This window comes from Nicotiana tomentosiformis, chromosome 9 (assembly GCF_000390325.3).
Source record: "Nicotiana tomentosiformis chromosome 9, ASM39032v3, whole genome shotgun sequence".
NCBI lineage: Eukaryota > Viridiplantae > Streptophyta > Magnoliopsida > Solanales > Solanaceae > Nicotiana > Nicotiana tomentosiformis.
The window spans coordinates 39,654,351-39,679,187 of record NC_090820.1 but is presented as its reverse complement, the minus strand read 5'-3'; the positions used below and the strand labels follow the sequence as shown (position 1 = coordinate 39,679,187).

At 42.2% G+C, this 24,837-nt stretch overlaps 2 protein-coding genes across 2 annotated transcripts; both read right to left on the bottom strand.

Moving 5' to 3' along the window:
* Positions 1-5,749: 5,749 nt before the first annotated feature.
* Positions 5,750-6,349, bottom strand: LOC138898637 (uncharacterized). Its single transcript, XM_070184717.1, has one exon. The coding sequence runs from the start codon at positions 6,347-6,349 to the stop codon at positions 5,750-5,752; it is 600 nt and encodes a 199-aa protein (XP_070040818.1).
* A 9,768-nt stretch (positions 6,350-16,117) lies between these two features.
* LOC138898636 (uncharacterized) lies at positions 16,118-16,993 on the bottom strand. Its single transcript, XM_070184716.1, has one exon. It carries the CDS (start codon positions 16,991-16,993, stop codon positions 16,118-16,120), a length of 876 nt encoding a protein of 291 aa, XP_070040817.1.
* Between the last annotated feature and the right edge of the window lie 7,844 nt (positions 16,994-24,837).

The window sequence follows — 24,837 nt, the reverse complement described above, 5'->3', positions numbered from 1 at the left end:
CTAAGGAGTAAAAACTGAAATACAAATAAAGAGAATAAAGGAGAGTCAAGCCCTGCGACGCCATGCAGCTACCTCGATAGTCTCCGAGATCCTGTCTCCTCAATCAGCAGCCGTTGTCACCGAAAGCATCTGGATCTGCACACGAGGTGCAGGGTGTAGCGTGAGTACAACCAACTCAGTAAGTAACAAATCCAAACTGTGGGCTGAAAGTAGTGACGTACTCAACCGGCACAATATATTATAGAAATAACAGTGCAGAAACATAGGCATGCTTTCAAGTTAATTAGATAACTCAAAACAATAAAATAGATCAAATCTGAATGATATGAAGCATAAAATTTCTCTACTTCTACATGTCAATGCACATGTTGTATGTGATGCACCATGCCGACATCCTTATGTATTCACGCTCTCAAATTCTCAATCACTCGGTACTGTATATGGCCCAAACGGCCTAGGGAAGATCCATCCCGGAATATATACATCACTGACCATCAGTCACCCGGTACCGAGTAGGGCAATTCCAGCCCATGGAGAAGATCTATCTCCAGGTATATATGGTCCTTCGCACAAGATCCATGTCCAGGGAAAATACATCCCTTAATAATATCAACCGCACTCACTGGAGGTGTGTGCAGACTCCAGAGGGGCTCCTTCAGCCCAAGCGCTATCATAAATCAGTATAACCGATGCGTCGTGCAGCTCGATCCCACAACTGACACTCATAATCAGGCTCTCGACCTCACTGAGTCATAAATCTCTCCAGTCTCACTCACGGGCTCACAATATCATGAAAACTAGCCCGAAACAATGATATGATGTATCAATAAATAACAACTGAGAATGATATATGATATGAAATGAATGAAAATGACTGAGTACAAAATATCAATAAAATCAGTAAGATGACAGCAAGATACGACCATTATGGGTCCCAACAGTACCGGCATAAAGCCTAAACATTATATCTAGCATGATAGACAACTCAATTACTTTATCACATGATAAAAATGCGGATATCAACAATATAGAACCACTATACAGTGTCATGGAGTCAATAAGATCACAATTCTCATGGTGCACGCCCGCATGCCTGTCACTTGGCATATGCGTCACCTCAATACCAATCACATAACACAAAATTCGGGGTTTCGAACCCTTAGAACCAAGTTTGAAAATGTTACTTACCTCAATTCGGGCTAAACTCTACTCCAAAATGCCTTTGCCTCTAAAATCGGTCTCCAAACATCCCGAATCTCGCCGCAAACAGTACAATATAATCAATATAGGCTAAAGGAATCAATTCCACAAGAAGAATACGAAATTATAGCCAAAATTCGAAATCGGCCCGAACCCAGCCCGGGGCCCACGTCTCAAAATTCAACAAATGTCACAAAATCCGAAAGCCCGTTCACTCACGAGTCTAACCATACCAAATTTATCAAAATCCGATCTCAAATGGCCTTCCAAAACCCAAAGATTAACTCTCCAAATCCCTAGCCTCAAACCCCCCAATTTCACCTCAAACACTCACCAACTAGGTGTAAAATTAGTGGGGAAACATAATCATTGAAGAAAATGGACACAAGGATCTTACCTCAAGAATTTCCCTTGAAAAGCCCACTCAAAATCTCTAGAATCCGAGCTCAAAAATGTTATAAATGGAGAAAAATCTCGAAGTCTCGCATTAATAGGTTCTGCCGAGGTCTTCCGCATCTGCGACAACTTGGCCGCTTCTGCGGTCTCGCGGGTGCGCCCCAGAGCCCGCTTCTACTTCTAACTCCGCACCTGCATCCCTTTTTCTGCTCCAGCGGACTCGCTTCTACGGAGTTAAGCTTCAAGGCCAAATCCGCTTCTGCGGCCCTTTTACCGCATCTATGGTCACGCAAATGCGGGAAAACCATCGCACCTCTGACCTTCTGCTACTTCACTCCCTTGACCGCTTCTGCGGCTTACCTCCCGCTTTCGCGGGCACAAACCTGCGGTTCCCACTCCGCAGGTGCGATTATACCAGTAGTGAAAAACCTTCAGCAAGCTTACAACTTCAAAACTTGATCCGTTAATCACCTGAATTCAACCAGAGGCCCCCGGGACCTCAACCAAACATACCAACAAGTCTTATATCCCAATACGAACTTTGTAGAACCCTCAAATCACCTTAAACAACATCAAAAATAGGAATTACATACGGATTCAAGCCTAATGAACTTCGAAATTTCCAAATTCTACAAACAACGCCGAAACCTACCAAATAACGCCCGATTGGCCTCAAATTTTGCGCACAAGTCACAAATGACCCCACAAACCTACTGCAACTTCTAGAATCGGAATCCGACCCCGATATCAAAAAGTCCACTACCGGTCAAACTTTTCAAAATTAACAACTTTCGCCATTTCAAGCTTAATTCTACTCCCGATATACTTCTGGAGCATAAAAACATGAAATACTGGATGCACACTCGACAAGATAGGTGGCAAGGCAAGCTTGTAAGCCACCTCCCCAATCCTCTGAAGTACCTCAAAAGGCTCAATGAACTAAGGGCTCAACTTGCCCTTCTTCCCGAACCTCATAACAACCTTCATGGGCGAAACCTTTAGCAGAACCTTCTCCCCAACCATGTAAGCAACATCATAGACCTTCCTATTGGCATAACTCTTCTGTCTTGACGGCGCCGTGCGAAGCCGTTCCTGAATCAATTTAACCTTGTCCAATGCATCCTGAACCAAGTCTGTACCCAAAAACCTAGCCTCACTGGGCTCAAACCAACCCACCGAAGATCTACACCTTCTCCCATACAAAGCCTCATACGGGACCATCTGGATACTCGACTGATAACTGTTGTTGTAAGAAAACGTCGCGAGTGGAAGAAACTGGTCCCATGAACCCCCAAAATCAATGACACACACACGTAGTATATCCTCCAATATCTGAATAGTGCTCTCAGATTACCCGTCCGTCTGAGGGTGAAATGTTGTACTCAACTCCACCCGAGTGCCCAACTCTCGCTGCACGGCTCTCCAGAGCTGCGATGTAAACTACGTGCCTCTATCTGAAATGATGAAAACCGACACACCGTGAAGGCGGACAATCTCTTGGATGTATATCTCAGCCAGATGATCTGAAGAATAAGTAGTACCCACTGTAATGAAGTGCACAGACTTGGTCATCCAATCCACAATCATCCAAATAGCATCGAACTTCCTCGAAGTCCATGGGAGCCTAACTACGAAATCCATGGTGATCCGCTCCTACTTCCACTCTGGAATATCTAACCTCTGAAGCAAGCCACCCAGTCTCTGATGCTCATATTTTACTTGCTGATAGTTAAGGCACCGAGCTACAAACCCCACTATGTCCTTCTTCATTCTCCTCCACCAATAGTGCTGCCTCAAGTCCTGGTACATCTTCACGGCACTCGAATGAATAGAATACCGTGAACTATGGGCCTGCTCAAGAATCAATTCACGTAGCCCATCCACATTGGGCGCACAAATCCGACCATGCATCCTCAACACCCCATCATCTCCAATAGTCACATCTCTGGCATCACCGTGCTGAACCATGTCCTTGAGGACAAGTAAATGAGGATCATCATACTGGCGGTCTCTGATACGATCAAATAAGGAAGACTGATATATCACACAGGCTAGAACCCGACTGGGCTCTAAAACATCCAGTCTCACGAACTAGTTGGCCAAGGCCTGAACATCATCTGCAAGAGGCCTCTCGCCAATGGGAAGAAAAGCAAGACTACCCATATCACTGCCTTCCTACTCAAGGCATCGACCACCACATTGGCCTTCCCTGGATGATACAAAATAGTGATGTCATAGTCCTTTAGCAGCAACAACCATCTCTGCTACCTCAAATTGAGATCCTTCTGTTCTAACAAGTGTTGGAGGCTACGATGATCACTAAATACCTCATAAGACACACCATATAGATAGTGCCTCCAAATCTTCAACGCATGAACAATGGCAGCCAACCCAAATCATGAACATGGTAGTTCTTCTCATGGGGCTTCAACTGGCGCGAAACATAAGCAATCACTCTACCCTCCTGCATCAAAACACACCCAATACCGATCCGAGAGGCATCACAATATACTGTATAAGAGCCTGAAACTGAAGGTAAAACTAGAACTGGAGCTGTGGTTAAGGTAGTCTTGAGCTTTTGAAAGCTCTCCTCACACTCATCCGACCACCTGAAAGGAGCACCCTTTTGGGTCAATTTGGTCAAGGGCTACACAATAGACGAGAAGCCCTCTACGAAGCGACGATAATAACCTGCCAAGCCAAGAAAGCTCCGAATCTCTATAGCTGAGGATGGCCTGGGCCAACTATGAATCGCCTCTATCTTCTTCGGATCCACCTGAATACCCTCACGGGACACCACGTTCCCCAAGAATGCCACTGAACTGAGCCAAACCTCATACTTGGGGAACTTGGAATAAAGCTTCCCCTCCCTCAACCACTGTAACACAATCCACAAATGCCGGGCATGCTCTTCCTGGCTATAAGAGTACACCGGGATATCATCAATGAATACAATAACAAGCGAGTCGAGATAAGGCTGAAACACATTGTTCATCATATGCATGAATGTTGCTGGGCATTGGTCAGCCCAAAAGATATCACAAGAAACTCATAACGACCATAATGGGTCCTGAAAGCTATCTTAAGAATATCTCAGTCCCAAATTTTCAATAGGTGATACCCATACCTCAAATCAATCTTGGAGAACACCCTCGATCCCTGAAGCTGGTCAAATAGGTCATCAATGCGTGGAAAAGGATACTTGTTCTTGATTGTGACCTTGTTCAACTGCCTATAATCAATACACATTCTCATAGTACCATCCTTCTTCTTCACAAACAGAACTGGTGCACCCCAAGGTGACACACTAGACCTAATAAACCCCTTATCAAGGAGTTTTTGAAGCTGCTCCTTCAGCTCCTTCAACTCAGCTGGTGCCATACGGTACAGAGGAATATAAATGGGCTGAGTGCCTGGCACCAAGTCAATGCTAAAGTCAATGTCCCTGTCAGGCGGCATGCCCGACAGGTCTGCAGGAAACATATCCGGGAAGTATCGCACCACCGGAACAGAATCAATAGTAGGGTCTCTGCACTAACATCCCTTACAAAGGCCAAATAAGATAGACAACCCTTCTCAACCATTTGCTGAGCCTTCAAGTATGAAATCACTTTACTAGGAACATAATCTAGAGAACCTCGCCACTCAATCTGTGGAAACCCTAGCATCGCCAATGTCACGATCTTAGCGTGTCAATCCAGAACAGCATGACATGGAGACAACCAATCCATACCCAAGATCACATCAAAATCAACCATGCTAAGCAACAAGAGATCAACTCTAGTATCCAGACTCCCAATGGTCACTACACATGATCGATATACACGGTCTACAATAATAGTATCGCCCACCGGCATAGAGACATGAACGGATGAAACTAAGGACTCACGGGGCATATCCAAAAAATGAGCAAAATATGATGAGACATACGAATAAGTTGAACCAGGGTCACAGAGGCCTCCCTGTGGCAAACTGAGATAATACCTCTGATCACTGCGTCTGAAGCAATAACATCTAGTCTGGCAGGAATAGCATAGAATTGGTCCTGACCACCATCTGATCGACCTCCCCCTCTAGGGCGACCCCTAACTGACTGAGCTCCACCCCGAGCTGGCTGGGCAGGTGGTGAAGTAACGGGTGTTGAAGTCGTAGGCTAACTCCTCTGCTGAGTTGAACCTCCCGTAAGGCGGGGACAATACCTATTGATGTGACCCATATCTCCACACTCAAAATAACCCCTCCCAGTGAATGGCGGTGGGGACTTGAGGGTGTCCCGAGCACCAGAATACCCTCTAGAAGAACTCGGTGCCGATGAGCCCTGAACTGAAGGTGCATGGGGTGAACTCTGAGCTGGAAGGGCACTGAGAGATGACTGGCCCTGATGTGTACTGTATGAACCATGGCCGGATGATGCACTATGGACGGATGATGCACCATGGTGAACTGTATGAGCCATCTGAGCATGCCTATAAGGATGGCCCCTGCCGTAGTAGAACTGACCTCCAGGAGGAACACCGCCAAAACCTCCTGACCCATGAGGCCTTTTGGCCTCCCTCTCAACCTGCTCCTGACTGCGGGCCATCTCTATCTGTCGAGCAATGGAAACAACCTCATCAAAAGTGGCACCAGATACCCTCTCCCTAGTCATAAGCAATCGCAACTGATATGTGAGGCCATCGATGAACCTCTGAATCCTCTCCCTATCAGTGGGAACCGGCCAAACTGCGTGACGTGCCAACTCAGAAAACCTCATCTCGTACTACGTCACAGACACGCCATCCTGACGAAGCTGTTCAAACTGTATGCGCAGCTCCTCTCTGCGAAACTACCACACGAACTTCTCCAAGAAGAGAACGGAGAACTCCTGCCACGTAAGTGGTGTTGCACCGACTGAAAAGTAGTGAACGAGACCCCACTGGTCTCCAGAATATCCGTTGTCCGAAGCATTTTCTTGCACCTATCTATAAAGCCATGAGCATCCTCTAACTCAGCACCACTAAATGATGGAGCTCGAAGCCTCCCAAATCTCTCAAGTCTCCTCTGCTCATCGTCTACCATAATGGGGACTACCGGGGCCTGAGCAGCTGCAGCCGGCTGGGCTGGTAATACCCTCGGTATCTAAAGTCCCTGCACTACCTGATCTGGAGTACTGGCAACAGGGGTATGAGTACCTCCCTCGGCCTGAGAAGTGGCAGGTGTGGTCTCATCCGAAACCACTTGAGCAAGGCCACTGCAGTGGGCACAGTTGGTTCCTGAGCTGGCCCCACAGGCTCAACTGTATCGGGTACCTGCTCCTAAGCTGGAGCGACTAGTGGATCTGCAGGTGCTGTCCTAGCTACTGTACAAGCTGCACCTATACCCCTACCGCGACCTTGGCCTCTCGCAGCCCTAGCTGGTGGTACTGGTGGCTGTCCATCCTGCCCAGTAATATGTGTTCTCATCATCTGTGAGAGAGTAGAATAACATAAGTTTAGTTACCAGAATCAACAATCTGCACGACAAGAATACAAGAATGTGTAATTTCCTAAGGGTTCGGCTGCCTCTCGAAGATAAGTACAGACGTCTCCGTACCGATCCGCAAGACTCTACTAAACCTGCTCATGACTCGTGAAGCCTATGTAACCTAGGCTTTGATACCAACTTATCACGATCCAAAAATCGACCGTCGTGATGGCGCTTATCGTGAAACTAGGCAATCCACTACCTAACTATCTTAACACAGTAAGAGCTTTGAAAATATAGACGGAAGAAATTACTATTTAAGAAATCCCTTTTGGAAATAAAATAAACCCGCAACACGATACAATCTATCCCAAAACCGGGGTGTTACCGAGTACATGAGCATCTATGCCAGAATACAGTTTACTACAATGTCTAAGGAGTAAAAATTGAAATACAGAAAAAGAGAATGAATGAGAGTCAAGGCCTACGAACACCATGCAGCTACCTCGATAGTCTCCGAGATCCTGTCTCCTCAATCAGCAGCCGCCGTCACCGAAAGCACCTGGAACTGCACACGAGGTGCAGGGTGTAGCGTGAGTACAACTAACCAACTCAATAAGTAACAAATCCAAACTGTGGGCTGAAAGTAGTGACGTAGTCAACCGACACAGTATAATATAGAAATAATAGTGCAGAAACATAGGCATGCTTTCAAGTTAATTAGATAACTCAAAACAGTAAAATAGATCAAATCTGAATGATATGAAGCATAAAGTTCCTCCACTTCTACATGTCAATGCACATGCTGTATGTGATGCACCATGCCGACAACCTCATGTACTCATGCTCTTAAATGCTCAATCAGTCTATACTGTATGTGGCCCAAACAACCCAGGAAAGATCCATCCCGGAATATATAAATCACTGATCATCAGTCACCGAGTACCGAGTAGGGCAATTCCAGCCCGTGGAGAAGATCCATCTCTAGGTATATATGGTACTTCGGACAAGATCCATGTCCAGAGAAGATACATCCCTCAATAATATCAACCGCGCTCACTGGGGTGTGTGTAGACTCCGGAGGGGCTCCTTCAGCCCAAGCGCTATCATAAACCAGTATAACTGCTGCGGCGTGCAAACCGATCCCACAACTGACACTCATAATTAGGCTCTCGGCCTCACTCAGTCATAAATCTCTCCAGTCTCACTCACAGGCTCACAATATCATGAAAACTAGCCCGAAACAATGATATGATGTATCAATAAATAACAACTGAGAATGAGATATGATATGAAATGAATGAATATGATTGAGTACGAAATATCAATGAAATCAGTAAGATGACAGCAAGAAACGACCACAATGGGTCCCAACAGTATCGGCATAAAGCGTAAATATTATATCTAGCATGATCGACAACTCAATTACTTTATCACATGATGAAAATGCGGATATCAACAATATAGAACCACTATACAGTGTCATGGAGTCAACCAGGTCATAATTCTCATAGTGCACGCCCGCACGCCCGTCACTTGGCATGTGTGTCACCTTATTACCAAACATTTAACACAAAATTCGAGGTTTCGAACCCTCATAACCAAGTTTGAAAATGTTACTTACCTCAATCCGGGTTAAACTCTACTCCAAAATGCCCTTGCCTCTCAAATCGGTCTCCAAACATCCCGTATGTAGCCACAAGTAGTACAATACAATCAATATAGTCTAAAGAAATCAATTCTACAAGAAAAATATGAAATTATAGCCAAAATCCGAAATCGGCCCAAATTCGGCCCCCGGGCCCGCGTCTCAAAATCTAACAAAAGTCACAAAATCCGAAAGCCCATTCCCTCATGAGTCTAACTATACCAAATTTATCAAACTCCGGCCTCTAATGGCCATTCAAAACCCAAAAATTAACTCTCCAAATCCCCAGCCTCAAACCCCCAAATTTCACCTCAAAAAAACTCACCAACTAGGTGTAAAATCAGTGGGAAAATATAATCATTGAGGAAAATGGACACAAGGATCTTACCACAAGAATTCCCCTTGAAAAGCCCTCTCAAAATCTCTAGAATCAGAGCTCAAAATCTTATAAATGGTGAAAAATCTCGAAGTCTCGCATTTATAGGTTCTGCCCAGGTCTCCGCACCTGCAACAACTTGCCCGTTTCAGCATCTAACTCCGCACCTGCATCCCTTTTTCCGCTCCAGCGGACTCGTTTCTGCGAGAAAAATCTCTGCTTCTGTAGAGTCAAGCTTCAAAGCCAAATTCGCTTCTGCGGCTTACCTCCCGCTTCCGCGGGCATGCACCTGCGGTTCCCACTCCGCAGGTGCGATTACACCAGCAGTGAAAACCCTTCAGCAAGCTAACAACTTCAAAACTTGATCCGTTAATCACAAGAAATCAACCCGAGGCCCCCGGGACTTTAACCAAACATACCAACAAGTCTTATATCCCAGTACGAAGTTAGTTGAACCCTCAAATCACTCAAACAACGTCAAAACACGAATTACACACGGATTCAAGCTTAATGAACTTCGAAATTTCCAAATTCTACAAACGACGCCGAAACCTATCAAATCACGTCCGATTGGCCTCAAATTTTGCACACAAGTCAAAAATGACCCCACGACCCTACTACAACTTTTGGAATCAGAATCCGACTTGATATCAAAAAGTTCACTTCCGGTCAAACTTTTCAAAATTCTAACTTTCGCCATTTCAACCCTAATTCTACTCCCGACCTCCAAATCATAATTCGGACACGCTCGTAAGTCCAGAATCATCCAACGGTGCAAACAGAACCATCAAAATTTCAATCCGAGGTCGTTTACATATTAGTCGACATCTGGTCGACTTTTCCAACTTAAGCTTTCAATTAAAAGACTAAGTGTCTCAATTCACTCTGAATTCTCTCCGGACCCGAACCAAATAACCCGATAAGTCATAAAGCAACAGTGAAGTACAAAAATGAGCAGGATAGGGGGAACATGGCTACAACTCTCGAAACGACCGGCCGAGTTATTACACTTCGCGAAAAGAATATCCGTGTGTGCATATGCACTATTTCTCAAATACCTTGCTCAAATAGTATTATGGCATGTAGAGGAAGGAAACAAGGAAATCAGATAAATGATGAAGGAAATACAAGTTCCACATGCTGCACAGACAATTCACGTGTTGCACGGATGACTCACGTGCTAACAATAGATCCTGCACGGACAACTCACGTGCGACACAGACAACGCATGTGTCAATAATATCAATATATGGATCCGCACGGACAACTCACATGCTGCACGGATAACTTATGTGCCGATAATATCAATATATGGATCCACATAGACAAATTCGTGTTGTACGGACAACTCATGTGCCAAATAATATAATCCGTCTGGCATAGCCGCAGGCCCCGGTCCAAAAATATCATACAGAAGAAATAAAGCAAGTATGCATCTATATGATGAATGAAATATGATTTCTCATGTCCCTGCACTGTTGTAAATAACATGCTATAGTGTAGGCATATGCAAAGTGTGTTATTGTAGCTTAAACCGGAAATTTCATCAATGAAAAGTATTTATTAAGTTCGTTTAGGAGTTTAACCTCTAAGTAGCCTCATCATGGCCCAATTAGATCACATAAACTGTTACAACATATGAGATATCAAAGCTTAAAGCATAACAGTCATTTCTAGGCTTATAATGGCCCGAGCACAACCCAAACATGAATATATATAATCTCGGTGCTCGCACATGGGCTCATCCCCATGCCCGTGTGCACACAATAGTACATGGCTATCACAACAATTCAGGCAACCGGTACCTTAACCGAGTTTAAATACGATACTTACTTCAAGAAAATTGAATCACTCCGCTAGCAAGCCCTTGCCTCGCGAATCGGCTTCCGAACGCCTCAAAGCTAGCCACAAACAATTCGATACAATCAACTCAAGCTATAGGAATCAATTCCATGTACAAATGCTAAGTTCTTAATCAAAAGTCAAAAGTCAACCCTCAGGCCCACGTCTCGGAATTCGATAAAAATTATAAAATCTGAACACACATTCAACCACGAGTTCAACCATCCTAAATTACTCAAATCCAATACCAAAACCTCGCTCAAATCCCCAAAATACGGCCTAAGAAGTTTCCTTCATTTTCCCCCAATTTTCAACCCAAATCACTAATTAAATGATAAAATAAAAGATATAATCATGGAATAAAACCAAAAATAAGTAAGAATCACTTACCCCAATCACCCCCTTGAAAATCTCTCCAAGAATCGCCTCAATCCGAGCTCCCAAAATCATTTTTTGTAAAATGACTCAAACCCTCGTTTTTGAAATATTTAAGTTCTGCCCAGATGTCCTTAATCGCGATCGCGGAAAATGTTTCGCGATCGTGAAGCACAACTATGCTGCCCCACGGACTAACCATACGCGAACGCGAAAACATCCTCACAAACGTGATGCACTAGCGCTCAAACTTACATGATCGCGAACGACTTCACGCGTTCACGATGAACAAATGCGCGTGACCCAGCTTCTGCCTCTTTTATTCTACTTGATCATGACCTTAGCCACACGTTCGCGATTCACTGATTCACTTAACTACGCGATCACAACCCTCAACTCGCGAATGCGTAGAACAAAAACATCAGCTTCCTAATTAAGCCTACGCGATCGTGGACCTGTCCACGTGATCGCGTATAAGGAAACCAAACTTGCGCACCAGAAAAACTTAAGCAATCTCCCAAGTCCAAAATTTGATCCGTTAACCATCCGAAATCCACCCCTCAACTAAATATACCAATAAGTCCTAAAATACGATATGAACTGAGTCGAGGCCTCAAATCACATCAAACAACATCAAATATATGAATCGTACCTCAATTCAAGCCTAATGAAAACTAGGAAATTCCAACTTCTACAATTGATGTCGAAACCTACCAAATCACGTCCGGTTGACCTCAAACTTTGCACACAAGTCATAATTGACACCACGAACCTACTCTAACTCCCAGAACAAAGATCCAAGTCCGATAACTACAAAGTCAACTCTTAGTCAAACTTCTTAATTTCCAAAACTTCTAATTTTCCAACTTTCGCTATTTCAAGCCAAATTCCAATACGGACCTCCAAATCAGTATCCGGACACACTCCTAATCCCAAAATCACCCTACAGAGCTATCGGAACCATCAAAACTCCATTCCTGAGCCATTTACACATAGGTCAACATCCGGTCAACCTTTTCAACTTAAACTTCCAACCTTAAGACTAAGTGTCTCAACTCATTCTGAAATATCCTCGGAACCGAACCAACTACCCCGGCAAGTTACATATCAACCATTAAGCATGAAATGAGCCGTAAATGGGGGAACGAGGCTACAACACTCAAAATGACCGGCCGGGTCGTTACATCCTCTCCCTCTTAAACAAACGTTCGTCCTCGAACGAGTCTATAAACATACCCGGAGTCTCAAATACGCATTGATATCTGCTCCACATCTCCCACTCGGTCTTTCAAATATCCTCCTGAACTGGCTGATCTCTCTACTACACTTTCACTGAAGCTATGTCTTTTGACCTTAACTTTCGAACCTACCGATCCAAAATGGCCACCCCTTCACATCATAAGTCAAATCACCATCCAACTGAACTATACTAAAATCCAAAATATAAAACGGATCGCTAACATACTTCTGGAGCATAGAAACATGAAATACTGGATGAACACCCGATGGACTAGGCGGCAAGGCAAGCTTGTAATCCACCTCTCCAATCCTCTGAAGCACCTCAAATGGCCCAATATTCTGAAGGCGCAACTTGACCTTCTTCCCGAACCTCATAACACCCTTCATGGGTGAAACCTTGATCATTACCTTCTCCCTCAAAATGTACCATGTAAGAAACATCACGAACCTTCCGATCGGCGTAACTCTTCTGTCTAAACTGTTCCGTGCGAAGTCGATCCTGAATCAATTTAACCTTGTCCAAAGCATCCTGAACCAAGTCAGTACCCAGTAGCCTAGCCTCACCCGGCTCAAACCATCCCATCAAAGACCGACGTCATCTCTCATACAACGCCACATACAGGGCCATCTGATTGCTCGATTGGTAGCTGTTGTTGAAGGAAAACTCTGCGAGCAGCAAAAATTGATCCCATAAACCCCCAAAATCTATGACACAGGCGCGTAGTATATCCTCCAATATATGAATAATGGGCTCGAGCTGTTTGTCCGTCTGAGGGTGAAATGTTGTACTCAACTCAACTTGTGTTCCCAACTCTCGTTGCACTACTCTCCAAAATTGTGATGTAAACTGCATGCCCCGATCTGAAATTATGAACACCGACACACAGTGAAGGCGAACAATCTCGCTGATGTAAAATTCAGCCAACCGCTCCGAAGAATAAGTAGTCCCAACTGGAATGAAATGCGTGGACTTGGTCAACCGATCCACAATCACCCAAATAGCATCAAACTTTCTCGATGTCCGTGGGAGCCTAACTACCAAATCTATGGTGATACACTCCTATTTCCACTCAGGAATCTTAAGCCTCTAAAGCAATCTGCCCGATCTTTGATGCTCATACTTCACCTGCTGACAGTTTAGACACCGAGATACAAACCCTACTATATCCTTCTTCATCTCCCTCCACCAATAGTACTGCCTCAAGTTCTGGTACATCTTCGCAACACCCGGATGAATGGAAAACCGCAAACTGTGGGCCTCCTTAAGAATCAACTCACATAATCCATCTACATTAGGCATACAAATACGACCCTACATCATCAACACCCCATCATCCCTAATAGTAACATCCTTGGCATCACCTTGTTGAACCGTTTCCTTAAGGATAAGCAAATATGGATCATCATATTGGCGCTCTCTGATGCGATCATATAAGGAAGACCGAGAAACTACACAAGCTAGAACCCGACTGGGCTACGAAACATCTAATCTCATGAACTGGTTGGCCAAGGCCTAAATATCGACTGCAATTGGTCTATCACCAACAGGAATAAATGCAAGGCTACCTATACTCACCGCCTTTCTAATCAAGGCATCGGCCACCACATTGGCCTTCCTGGGATGATACAGAATGGTAATATCATAGTCTTGTAGAAACTCCAACCATCTTCGTTGTCTCAGATTTAGATCCTTTAGTTTGAACAAGTGATGGAGACTCCGATAATCCTAAATACCTTGCAAGACACACCATAGAGATAATGCCTCCAAATCTTCAATGCATGAACGATGGTTGCCAACTCCAAATCATGAAAAGGGTAGTTCTTCTCATAGGGCTTCTACTGGCGCGAAGCATAAGCAATCACTCTACCCTCCTGCATCAAGACACGCCCAATAACAATATGAGAAGCATCACAATACACTGTATAAGAGCTAGAAACTGATGGCAAAGCTAGAACTGGAGGTGTGGTCAAGGCATTCTTGAGCTTCTGAAAGTTCTCCTCACTCTCATCCGACCACCTGAATGGAGCACCCTTCTGGGTCAATTTGATCAAAGGCTCTGCAATCGAAAAGAAACCCTCCATGAAACGACTATAATAACCGACCAAGATGAGAAAGCTCTGACTATCAGTAGTTGAGGACGGTCTGGGCCAACTCTGAACCACCTATATATTCTTTAGATCCACCTTAATCCCATGACTGGACACCACGTATTGCAAGAACGCCACCGAACTAAGCTAAAACTCACACTTGGCGAACTTGGCATAAAGCTTCTCTTCCCTCAGCCACTCTAGTACAATCCTCAAATGCTGGGCTTGCACCTCCTGGCTATGTGAGTACACAGGATATCATCAATGAATACTATGACAAACAAGTCGAGATATGGCTGAAATACATGTTCATCATATGCATAAATGTTGCTGCAGCGTTGGTCAGCCCAAAAGAGATCGCAAGGAACTCATAATGACCATAACGGGTCCTGAATGTCGTCTTTAGAATATCCGAGTCCCGAATCTTCAACTGGTGATACCCAGGCCTCAAATCGATCTTAGATAACACCCTCACTCCCTGAAGTTAGTCAAATAGATCATCAATGCACGGCAAAGGATACTTGTTCTTGCTTGTAACTTTGTTCAACTGCCTATAGTCGATGCACATCCGCATAGTACCATCATTCTTCTTCACAAACAGAACCGGTGCACCCCAAGGAGACACCCTAGGCTTAATAAACCCTTTATTAAGAAGTTCCTAAACCTGCTCTTTCAATTCCTTCAATTCAACTAGTGACATACGATACGGAGGAATAAAAATGGGATGAGTGCCCGGCACCAAGTCAATACCAAATTCAATATTCCTGTCGAGCGGCATGCCCGACAAGTCTGCAGAAACATATCCAAAAAGTCTCACACCACCATAACAGAATCAATAGTAGGGGTATCAGCACCAACATCCCTCACAAAGGCCAAATATAACAAACACCTCTTCCCAACCATCCGTTTGGCTTTCAAATATGAAATCACCCTTCTGGGAACATAATCTAGAGAACATCTCCACTCGATCCTTGGCAACCCTGGCATCGCCAACGTCACGTTCTTGGCGTGACAATCAAGAATAGCATGACCTGAAGACAACCAATCCATACCCAATATCACATCGAAATCGACCATACTAAGCAATAAGTGATCAACTCTAGTCTCTAATCCCTAATAGTCACCACACACGACCGATATACACGATCTACAATAATAGGATCGCCCACCTGCGTAGATACATGAATAGGTGAAACTAAAGACTCACGGGGCGGATCCAAATAACGAGTAAAATAGGATGACACATAGGAATAAGTGGAACTGAGTCAAATAATGTGGAAGCATCTCTGTGACATACTAAAACAATACTTGTGATCACTGCATCTGAAGCAACGGCCTCTGGCCTGGCAGGGAATAGCATAAAATCGAGCATGACCACCACCTGATCGACCTCCCCTCTAGGGCGACATCTAGCTGCCTAGGCCCCATCCCGAGCTAGATGAGCGGGTGGTATAACTGCTGGTGCTGGTATTATCGACTGAGAACTCTACTGTGAAACCCCACTCAACAATCTAGGGCAATCCCTCTTGAGGTGACACAAGTCTCCGCACTCGAAATAACCCCTCCTCTGACGGAGCTGCTACTCCTAATAATCCGAGGAACTGCGGGTAGAAACTTGAGTAGACGAGGCATGGTGAGAATTTGCACTGGTAATGCACTGAATGAAGACTGGCCCGAGCAAGCACTATAAGATTGTGGCTAACTGATGCACCACGATGAGCTGGACGAGCCGTCTGAGCGGGCCTATAAGGACTACCCCTGTTGTGGTGGGACTGACCCCCCAAAGATATACCGCTGAAACCACCCAAACCACGAGGCCTCTTGTACTCCCTCTCCTCACACTCCTGACTACGGACCATCTCTAGCTGCCGAGCAATATCAACCACCTCATCGAACGTAGCACCTGGTACAGTCTCTCGAGTCATAACAAAATGCAACTGATAGGTAAGGCCATCGATGAAACTCCTAATCATCTCCTTCTCAGTGGGAACCAACCAAACTGCATGATGAGCCAACTCTAAAAAATTTGTCTCACACTGGGTCACATACATGCCCTCCTGAAGCAGCTGCTCGAACTGCATGTGCAGCTTCTCTCTGTGGTTCTGTGGCACAAACTTCTCCAAGACGATAACGGAGAACTCATGCCATGAAAGTGGAGCTTCACCGATTGGCATGCGCCTCTCATAGGCCTCCCACCATCTGAAGGCAACCCCTGATAGCTGAAAAGTAGTAAAGGAGACTCCACTAGTCTCCAGAATACCCGCCGTGCGAAGAATCTGGTGGCACCTATCCAAAAAGTCTTGGGCATCTTCTGACTCAGCCCCACTGAATGATGGAGGCTGGAGTCTCCCAAATCTCTCTAGTCTCTTCTGCTCATCATCACTCATAACGAGAACCACCTGGACCTGAGCTGTGGCGACCGGCTGGGCTGGTAGTAGGGGTGGGTATCAGTCGGTTCAGTTCGGTTGTGAATGTTATCGGTCCGGCATATCGGTTATCGGTTTATAAATATGCTAAACCGATAACCGAACTGATAAGATATCAGTTATCGGGTATCAGTTAGTCGGGTATAGATCCTTATCGGTTCAGTTATCGGTTTACCCGATAAGAATAAAACATATCCAAAAATTTCATGTTTTTATTATAGAAATAGTGTCATGCTGTTAAAAGAAAGGAACTGTATTTTTGTTCTTAAGAAAAGAGGGATTAAACTTCAACTTTAGAAAAGAAAATTTTCTTTGCATTTGAAAATCTCAATGAATGATCTCAATTTTCAAAGTTATAATTTAGTAGGAGTAAGGAATAAAACATTCAACAATCTAATCTTACTAACTATCTCACTAAGGGCAGGCATAATTCACAGAAAAATAATAAAATTCTAATTTTGTGAAAACTAAAGAATCAGTACAACAAAATAAACAAATAGAAAAACTAAATATCTGGTCAATTAGTTCTTTAAAATTTAAAACTAAATATCTTAACAACATAACTGAAGAATTAAGATGAAAAATCTAAAAAAGTTTAAAACTTACTCTAAAGATTAAGGTCTGAAGATGAAGAGTAATTGCCGAGAGAATTGAGAGAATGAAGCCATAAAGTGGCTTTATATACTTACTGGGTATAATTATAATTTTGTAAAAGCTTATTGGTCTATCGGTTAAACCGTTAATAAAATTGGACAAGCCGAGACCCGAACTGATAACCCAATAGTCAAATAGCATTAAACCGTTATCGAACTATTTACCCAATAACCCGATATCGATAATCCAATAGTATTTTATCGGTTCGGGCTATCAGTTACACCCGATATATGCCCAGCCCTAGCTGGTAGTACCCCCGGTGTCAGAAGTCCCGAAACCACCTGCTTTGGAGTATGGGTGACGAGAGTCTGAGTACTTCCCCCGGCCTGAGAAGTGGCTGGCGCGGTCTGAACAGAAACCGCCTGAGCAAGGCTAGTGCAAACATTTAAGAGACAAAGCTCTTGAAGGCCTAGAATCACAATGGGCACAGCTGGTGCCTGAGCTGGCCCCATTGGCTCAACCACATCTAGAACCTGCTCCTGAGCTGGAGCAACTGATGGATCTGCAGGTGCTACTCTAGCTGCTGTACGAGCTGCACATCGGCCCCTACTACGGCCCCGACCTTTCGTGGCCCTAACTAGTGGTACTGGCGACTGTCCGTCCGGTCCGGTAGCACGTGTCCTCACCATCTGTTAGAGAATAGAATAATAGAAGTTTAGTTCTCGGAACAAACAAGTTCGCATGACAAGAATATAAGAATGTGAAGTTTTCCTAAGGATTCAGCAGCCTCTCGAAGATAGGTACGGACATCTCCGTACCGATCTACAAGACTCTACTAAACCTGCTTATGACTAGTGAGACCTATGTAACCTAGGCTCTGATACCAACTTGTCACGATCCAAAATGCAACATGTCGTGATGGCGCCTATCATGATACTAGGCAAGCTGACAACTCATACATCCCAGCACTTTCAAATTTAAAATATACTAAAACAGGGGAAAATAAGCAAAAACAACACATAAAAACTGGATAAAACCATCACAACTCGATACAGGAGTTTCCCAAAACCAGGGTGTCAATGAGTACATGAGCATCTATACAATATTAAGTCCGATACACTGTCCAAGAAAGAAGAACTGAATAAATAAAACTGAAAGATAGGGGAAGGAGAGTCAAGGTCTGCGAATGCCAAAGCAGCTTACCTCGATGATCTTCGAACAGGTAAGGATGCACGATCAACAATCACCGTATCCGAAAATGCCTGGATCTGAACACGAGGTGCAAGGTGTAGTGTGAGTACAACCAACTCAATAAGTATCGCAAATAAATAAGGCAAGGTAAGAGAAGCTTAAATTATTGAGGATACTAGTTAATTTAGTGTAATTCTGCCCTTTTTGACCAACACAACACAATATTTAAAGCTAACTCATAAGACTTCGTAAAAAGAATATCCGTATATGCATGTGCACTGTTTCTCAAATACCCTACTCAAACAGTATTATGTCATGTAGAGGAAGTAAACAAGTAAATCAGATAAATGATCAAGGAAATACAAGTTTCACACACGGCACAGAGGCTTATAAGGGCCCGAGCACAACCCAAACATGAATATATATAATCCCGGTGCTCGCACATGGGCTCATCACCATGCCCGTGCGCACATAATAGTATGTGGTTATCATAACAATTCAGGCAATTGGTGCCTTAACTGAGTTTAAATACGATACTTACCTCAAGCAAATCGAATCACTCTGCTAGCAAGCCATTTCCTCGCGAATCGGCCTCCGAACACCTCGAATTTATCCACAAATAATTCGATACAATCGACTCAAGCTATAGGAATCAATTCCATATAAAAGTTCTTAACCAATAGTCAAAAGGTTATCTCAAAACTCAACCCACGGGCCAACGTCTCAGAATCTGATAAAAGTTACAAAATTTGAACACCCATTCAGCCACAAGTCCAACATACCAAAATTACTCAAATCAGATAAGTTTCCTCCATTTTTTTTCCAATTGTTGAACCCAAATCACTAATTAAATGATGAAATCAAAAATTTAATCATGGAATTTAATCAAAACTAAGTAAGAATCACTTACCCCAATCACTCCCTTGAAAATCTCTCCAAGAATCGCCTCAATCCAAGCTCCCAAAATCAAATTTTGTAAAATGACTCAAACCCTCGTTTTTAAAATATTTACGTTCTGCCCAGGTGTCCTTACTCGCGATCGCGGAAAATGCTTCGCGATCGCGAAGCACAACTATGCTTCCCTACAAATGTACCTTACGCGAACGCAAAAATCTCTACGCGAACGCGATGCACTGTCCCTCAAACATACGCAGTCGCGAACGACTTCACGCGTTCGCGATGAACAAATGCGTGTGATCGAGCTTCCACCACATTAACTCTACGCGATCGCGACCTTAACCACGTGTTCGTGATTCATTGTTTCACTCAACTACACGATCACAGTCCTCAACTCGTGAACACGTAGAACAAAAACCCAGCTACCACGCGATCGCGTATAAGGAAACCAGACATGTGCACTAGAAAAATTTCAGCAATCTCCTAAGTCTAAAATTTGATCCGTTAACCATCTGAAATCCACCCGAGACCCCCGGGACCTCAACCAAATATACCAACAAATCCTAAAATACGATACGAATTTAGTCGAGGCCTCAAATCACATCAAACAATATCAAAAATACGAATCGCACCTTAATTCAAGTCTAATGAAAAGTAAGAAATTCCAACTTCTACAATCAATGCCGAAACCTATCAAATCACGTTCGGTTGACCTCAAATTTTGCACACAAGTCATAATTGACACAACGGACCTACTCCAACTCCCGGAACCAAAATCCGAGCCTGACAACCACAAAGTCAACTTTCGGTTAAACTTCTCAATTTCCAAAACTTTTAATTTTTTAACTTTCGTCATTTCAAGCCAATTTCCACTACGGACCTCCAAACCACTATCCGGACATATTCCTAAGTCCAAAATCACTCTATGGAGCTATCGGACCCATCAAAACTCAATTTCGGAACTATTTATACATAGGTCAACATCCGGTCAACCTTTTCAATTTAAGCTTCCAACCTTAAGACTAAGTGTCTCAACTCATTCCGAAACATCCCCTGAACCGAACCAACTACCCCGACAAGTCACATAACAACCATTAAGCATGAAATAAATGGTAAATAAGAGAACGGGGCTACAACACTCAAAATGACCGACCGGATCATTACAACCTCTCATATTTTGCTGCTTGTTCTGTTGCTCGCCAAACTTATTTGCTGCCACTATTCGTTCACTATGCTTATCTTTCATAACTAATCTATCTAGAATTGAGGCTCATTAAAATTCAGTCATCAAATGTTTTAGAGTTAAAAAGAGAGAGAAAAATTGCGGGCCTGAACTGATTTTGAAGCAACTAAACTTGAAAAAATCTATGGAATTTGACTATGTCTTAAATAGGGGTAAAAAAGTCGACTATATATGCACTTCCCCTCTATTATATGGCTTGTAAAATATATTACAACAAAGCATATTTATGCTTATGATTTTAAAGTAATTAATCATACGTGACAAATTAAACATAAATGTCAATGTCTTATACATCTCACTAACTTTACGATTCAACTTGTTATATTAAGACGATTCTAGCTATCCAACTATTTTAATATTAAAAACAATTTGTGAAACTCACCAGCACTACAACTTGGATAGAAACCATGATATGTGATGCGGATATTTTAAGAAAAAGGGATTGGACTAAGTCTAATCCAATGTAGTTAATCTAGTTATGGAAAATTTTGTTTCACTTTGTTTTGTAAAAATCTTTTCGTTCTTACTCATGATTTTGTTCATTTAAGAAAATTAAAGTCATATGATTCCATTTTATCTTGAGCATACTAGCCATACTACTGAAAGGGGAGAAAACAAAGAAATTCAACAAAATTATTGACATTGAAGTACATGGCTCTTGCTAAGCATGTCGTTGGAAATCCAACAGGAGTTGAAGTGGGAGGGAAAGACAATGGAAAAGTGGGATTGGGGAATGCGTTAGATGGATGGGAGGGCGTTGGGCTTCCACAAGTACCTGTGAATCAAGATATAATTATCGCTACAATTAATCTTGTTGGATGCGTTAGATTCACCTCATCCACAACACGAGTTAAGATGAGTCATCCTTCGGGGAAGATGCACTTGATGATTGGGTGACATATATCTTATGGCCATGGAGGGGATATAGAATGAAATATCTGGCATAGAACGATCAAGTTTTTAATTTACTGAAAACCATATGAATTCAATTCTTGCACCGAATCAACATGATAATGGTAACCAAAGAAGATAACAAGATATAATTTGACCTCATACTGCTTAGGAGATACAAAGTTGATTCTCGGTCATTTGCCCTATCCCTTCAATACGCATAGATGGCATGGACGACAAGACTAAAGAATCATTCTCTTTCTATCAACTTGAGGAGGCATGTATTGCTTGTCACCACCACATCCGCTATTTTGACATGACATCAACCTAGCCTAGCATATGTCGTGTAACTACTATTGGTTTTACGAAATTTGAGTACTTTTTTTTTGTTATCTAGGTGTGTGCTCATTGCTAATATTGCAAGAAGAGGCTGTCATGTCTTGTTATCAATGTAGTCTTAATTCAAATTGGTGCAATAGTTTTTTGCAGTAAGAATTTCAATAGCTTACCTATCAGTTGCATTTGCTATTAACAATACCCCTAAAATATGATGTGTCAGGAAGCATTTAATTAGTGTACATGCATAATTCTTGTTTCAGATTTTTTATGATTTTCTTATATGATGCATCTCAACTAAGGTCCTTAACCGAAGGCTAGGCCACTAATCTATATCAAGTATAAAGTAGGAACTGAAAAAGGCGATTTGGCATTTCTCAGAGACTAAGAAAGTCTTTTATCTTTCTTTCTTTTTTTCATTTTTTATTTGATTTTACCCCCCCCCCCCCCACACACCCCACACCAAATTGTTTGATGCCCGGAAGATATGCAGAAAATTACATACATCCTACTTATGTCAAACCTTATTATTATTATTATTATTATTATTATTATTATTATTTATTTATTTATTTCTTTTGCACCCACTTCCCTTCTTTATCAAGGTTATTTTTCTATTCATCCAACTTTTATAATTCTTAATTTCGGTTTTCAATTGTGCACTGAGTATTACATACAGTAAAGAAGAATAGTAATATGATGACCCAAAATATCATTTTTAAATCTAATAATTAATTATGCGTTCTAAGACCTCGAAAAGTACTATTTGTCACTCCCCGACTTGCGTGTGAAGTTTTTCCATAATGTTTTTATATGAAAAATGGATTAAAATGTGAACTAGTGTCTTAAAACTCAACTGAGTTGACTTTGTTCAATATTTTGAGCAAACGGACCAAGATCAGTATTTTGACAGTTCCGGTAGCTCCGTATTGTGATTTGGGACTTGGGCGTATGCCAGAAATTTAATTTGGAGGTCCCTAGCTCAAGTTATGACCATTTAACGGAAACTAGTAATTTAAAGGCTAAAGATTTTCAAGTTTTACCACGGGGTTGACTTTTTGATATCAGAGTCGGAATCCAGTTCCGAAATTTTTTATAGCTCAGTTATGTCATTTATGACTTGTGTGAAAAATTTGAGGTCAATCGGACTTGATTCACTATATTTCGGCATCGAATGTAGAAATTAAAATTTTCATAAGACTAAGATTTCAAGTGAGTTCGCACAAGATCTAATTTAAAACGAGAATACATCTCTTGATATGAAGAGTTATATGGTGTATTACCTATCAAAAGAAATTTCTATGTGTCTAATTTCCAACACTTCAAACCGTTCGTCATTTGGACATTCGTACAAGAAGTTATGACTAAATTACCAAAGGCTGTCAGAATGTGATTCTGCGAGCAATTATGCGATCACTATGCGACCATTATGCGATCGCGAAATGGTTATGCGACCGCAAACTGGTCGCAAAATGGTCCAGAACAGCCCAGTTCTTGGCACCGATTTGTGCGATCATTGTGCGACCCGCACACCAATTGTGCGATCCATTGTGCGACCGCATAACTGAGTTCAGAGGGTTAATTTTTCTATTTTCATAACTCGACCCCATTTTGATAAATAGGTTTTGGGGTTTATTTTGGAGCAATTATCTGAGCTTTTTTAGAGAGAAGTGAGAGTATTCTAGAGAGAGGAAGTAGATGAAGTGTTTTGTTCATCAAATTCTTGTTCAAGCCTTCAAATCCAACAAGAAATCACTTAAGTTCTTCATCAAAGAGGTAAGGTTCTAACCCCTAATCTTCAATTTCGAGTTTGGGTAATGATGGGTGATTAAGAGTATGATTCTTGGGGTAAGTATTCCTTATCCTATATTGATTATATTTCATACTCATTTACATCATGAATCCGTGAATTTAGGGAAGAAAAATCAGTTTTTTATAAAATCTTCCAAAAACGAAAATTTAAGATTTGAAGGTCCATTTGATATCGGAATTTGATAAATTTTGTATGGTTGGACTCATATCAGAACGGGTGTTCAGATTTCGTAAGTTTTTCCTAGATTTGAGACGTGGGTTCCACTGTCAAATATTTTAATAAATTTCGGATTTTTATCCGAAAAATTAGTAAATTCATATGGAATTACTTCCTATAATTTGTATTGAGTATATCAAATTGTTTGTGAATAGATTTGAAGCTTTTGGAGACAAATGTAAAAGGAAAAGTTGTGGTCGATTAATTGATTGGAATTTACAAAGTGAGATAAGTGTCGTGGTTAACCTTGACTTGAGGGAATAGAACCCTTAAACTATTTGTTATGTGAAATGCATGTGAACGACGTATAGGCGAGGTGACGAGTGTCTATACGTCGTCAAATTAATTATTTGCATAATTACTTGAAAAATCATAAATCGTTTTGAATTATAAATTAATTATTATAATAATTGTTTCTCTCCTATTCTTTGTCAAATATTAATTCTTGAATTCCTGCATTAATTGTTACATGTTATTTGAATTATGTGTCTTAATTGTTATTTGACATATAGCATATTAAATATTAAACTGACTATTTTCACCCTGATTTCCATAATAATTTGTTATTTATCATTGTTTGTTTCATAATTAAATCATAATTATTGTATGCTTGTTGTCTTATAA

Coding starts and splice junctions, on each gene's coding strand:
- LOC138898637 (XM_070184717.1), bottom strand. CDS start 6,349: ATGAGGTTTTCTGAGTTGGCACGTCACGCAGTTTGGCCGGTTCCCACT.
- LOC138898636 (XM_070184716.1), bottom strand. CDS start 16,993: ATGAGTGATGATGAGCAGAAGAGACTAGAGAGATTTGGGAGACTCCAG.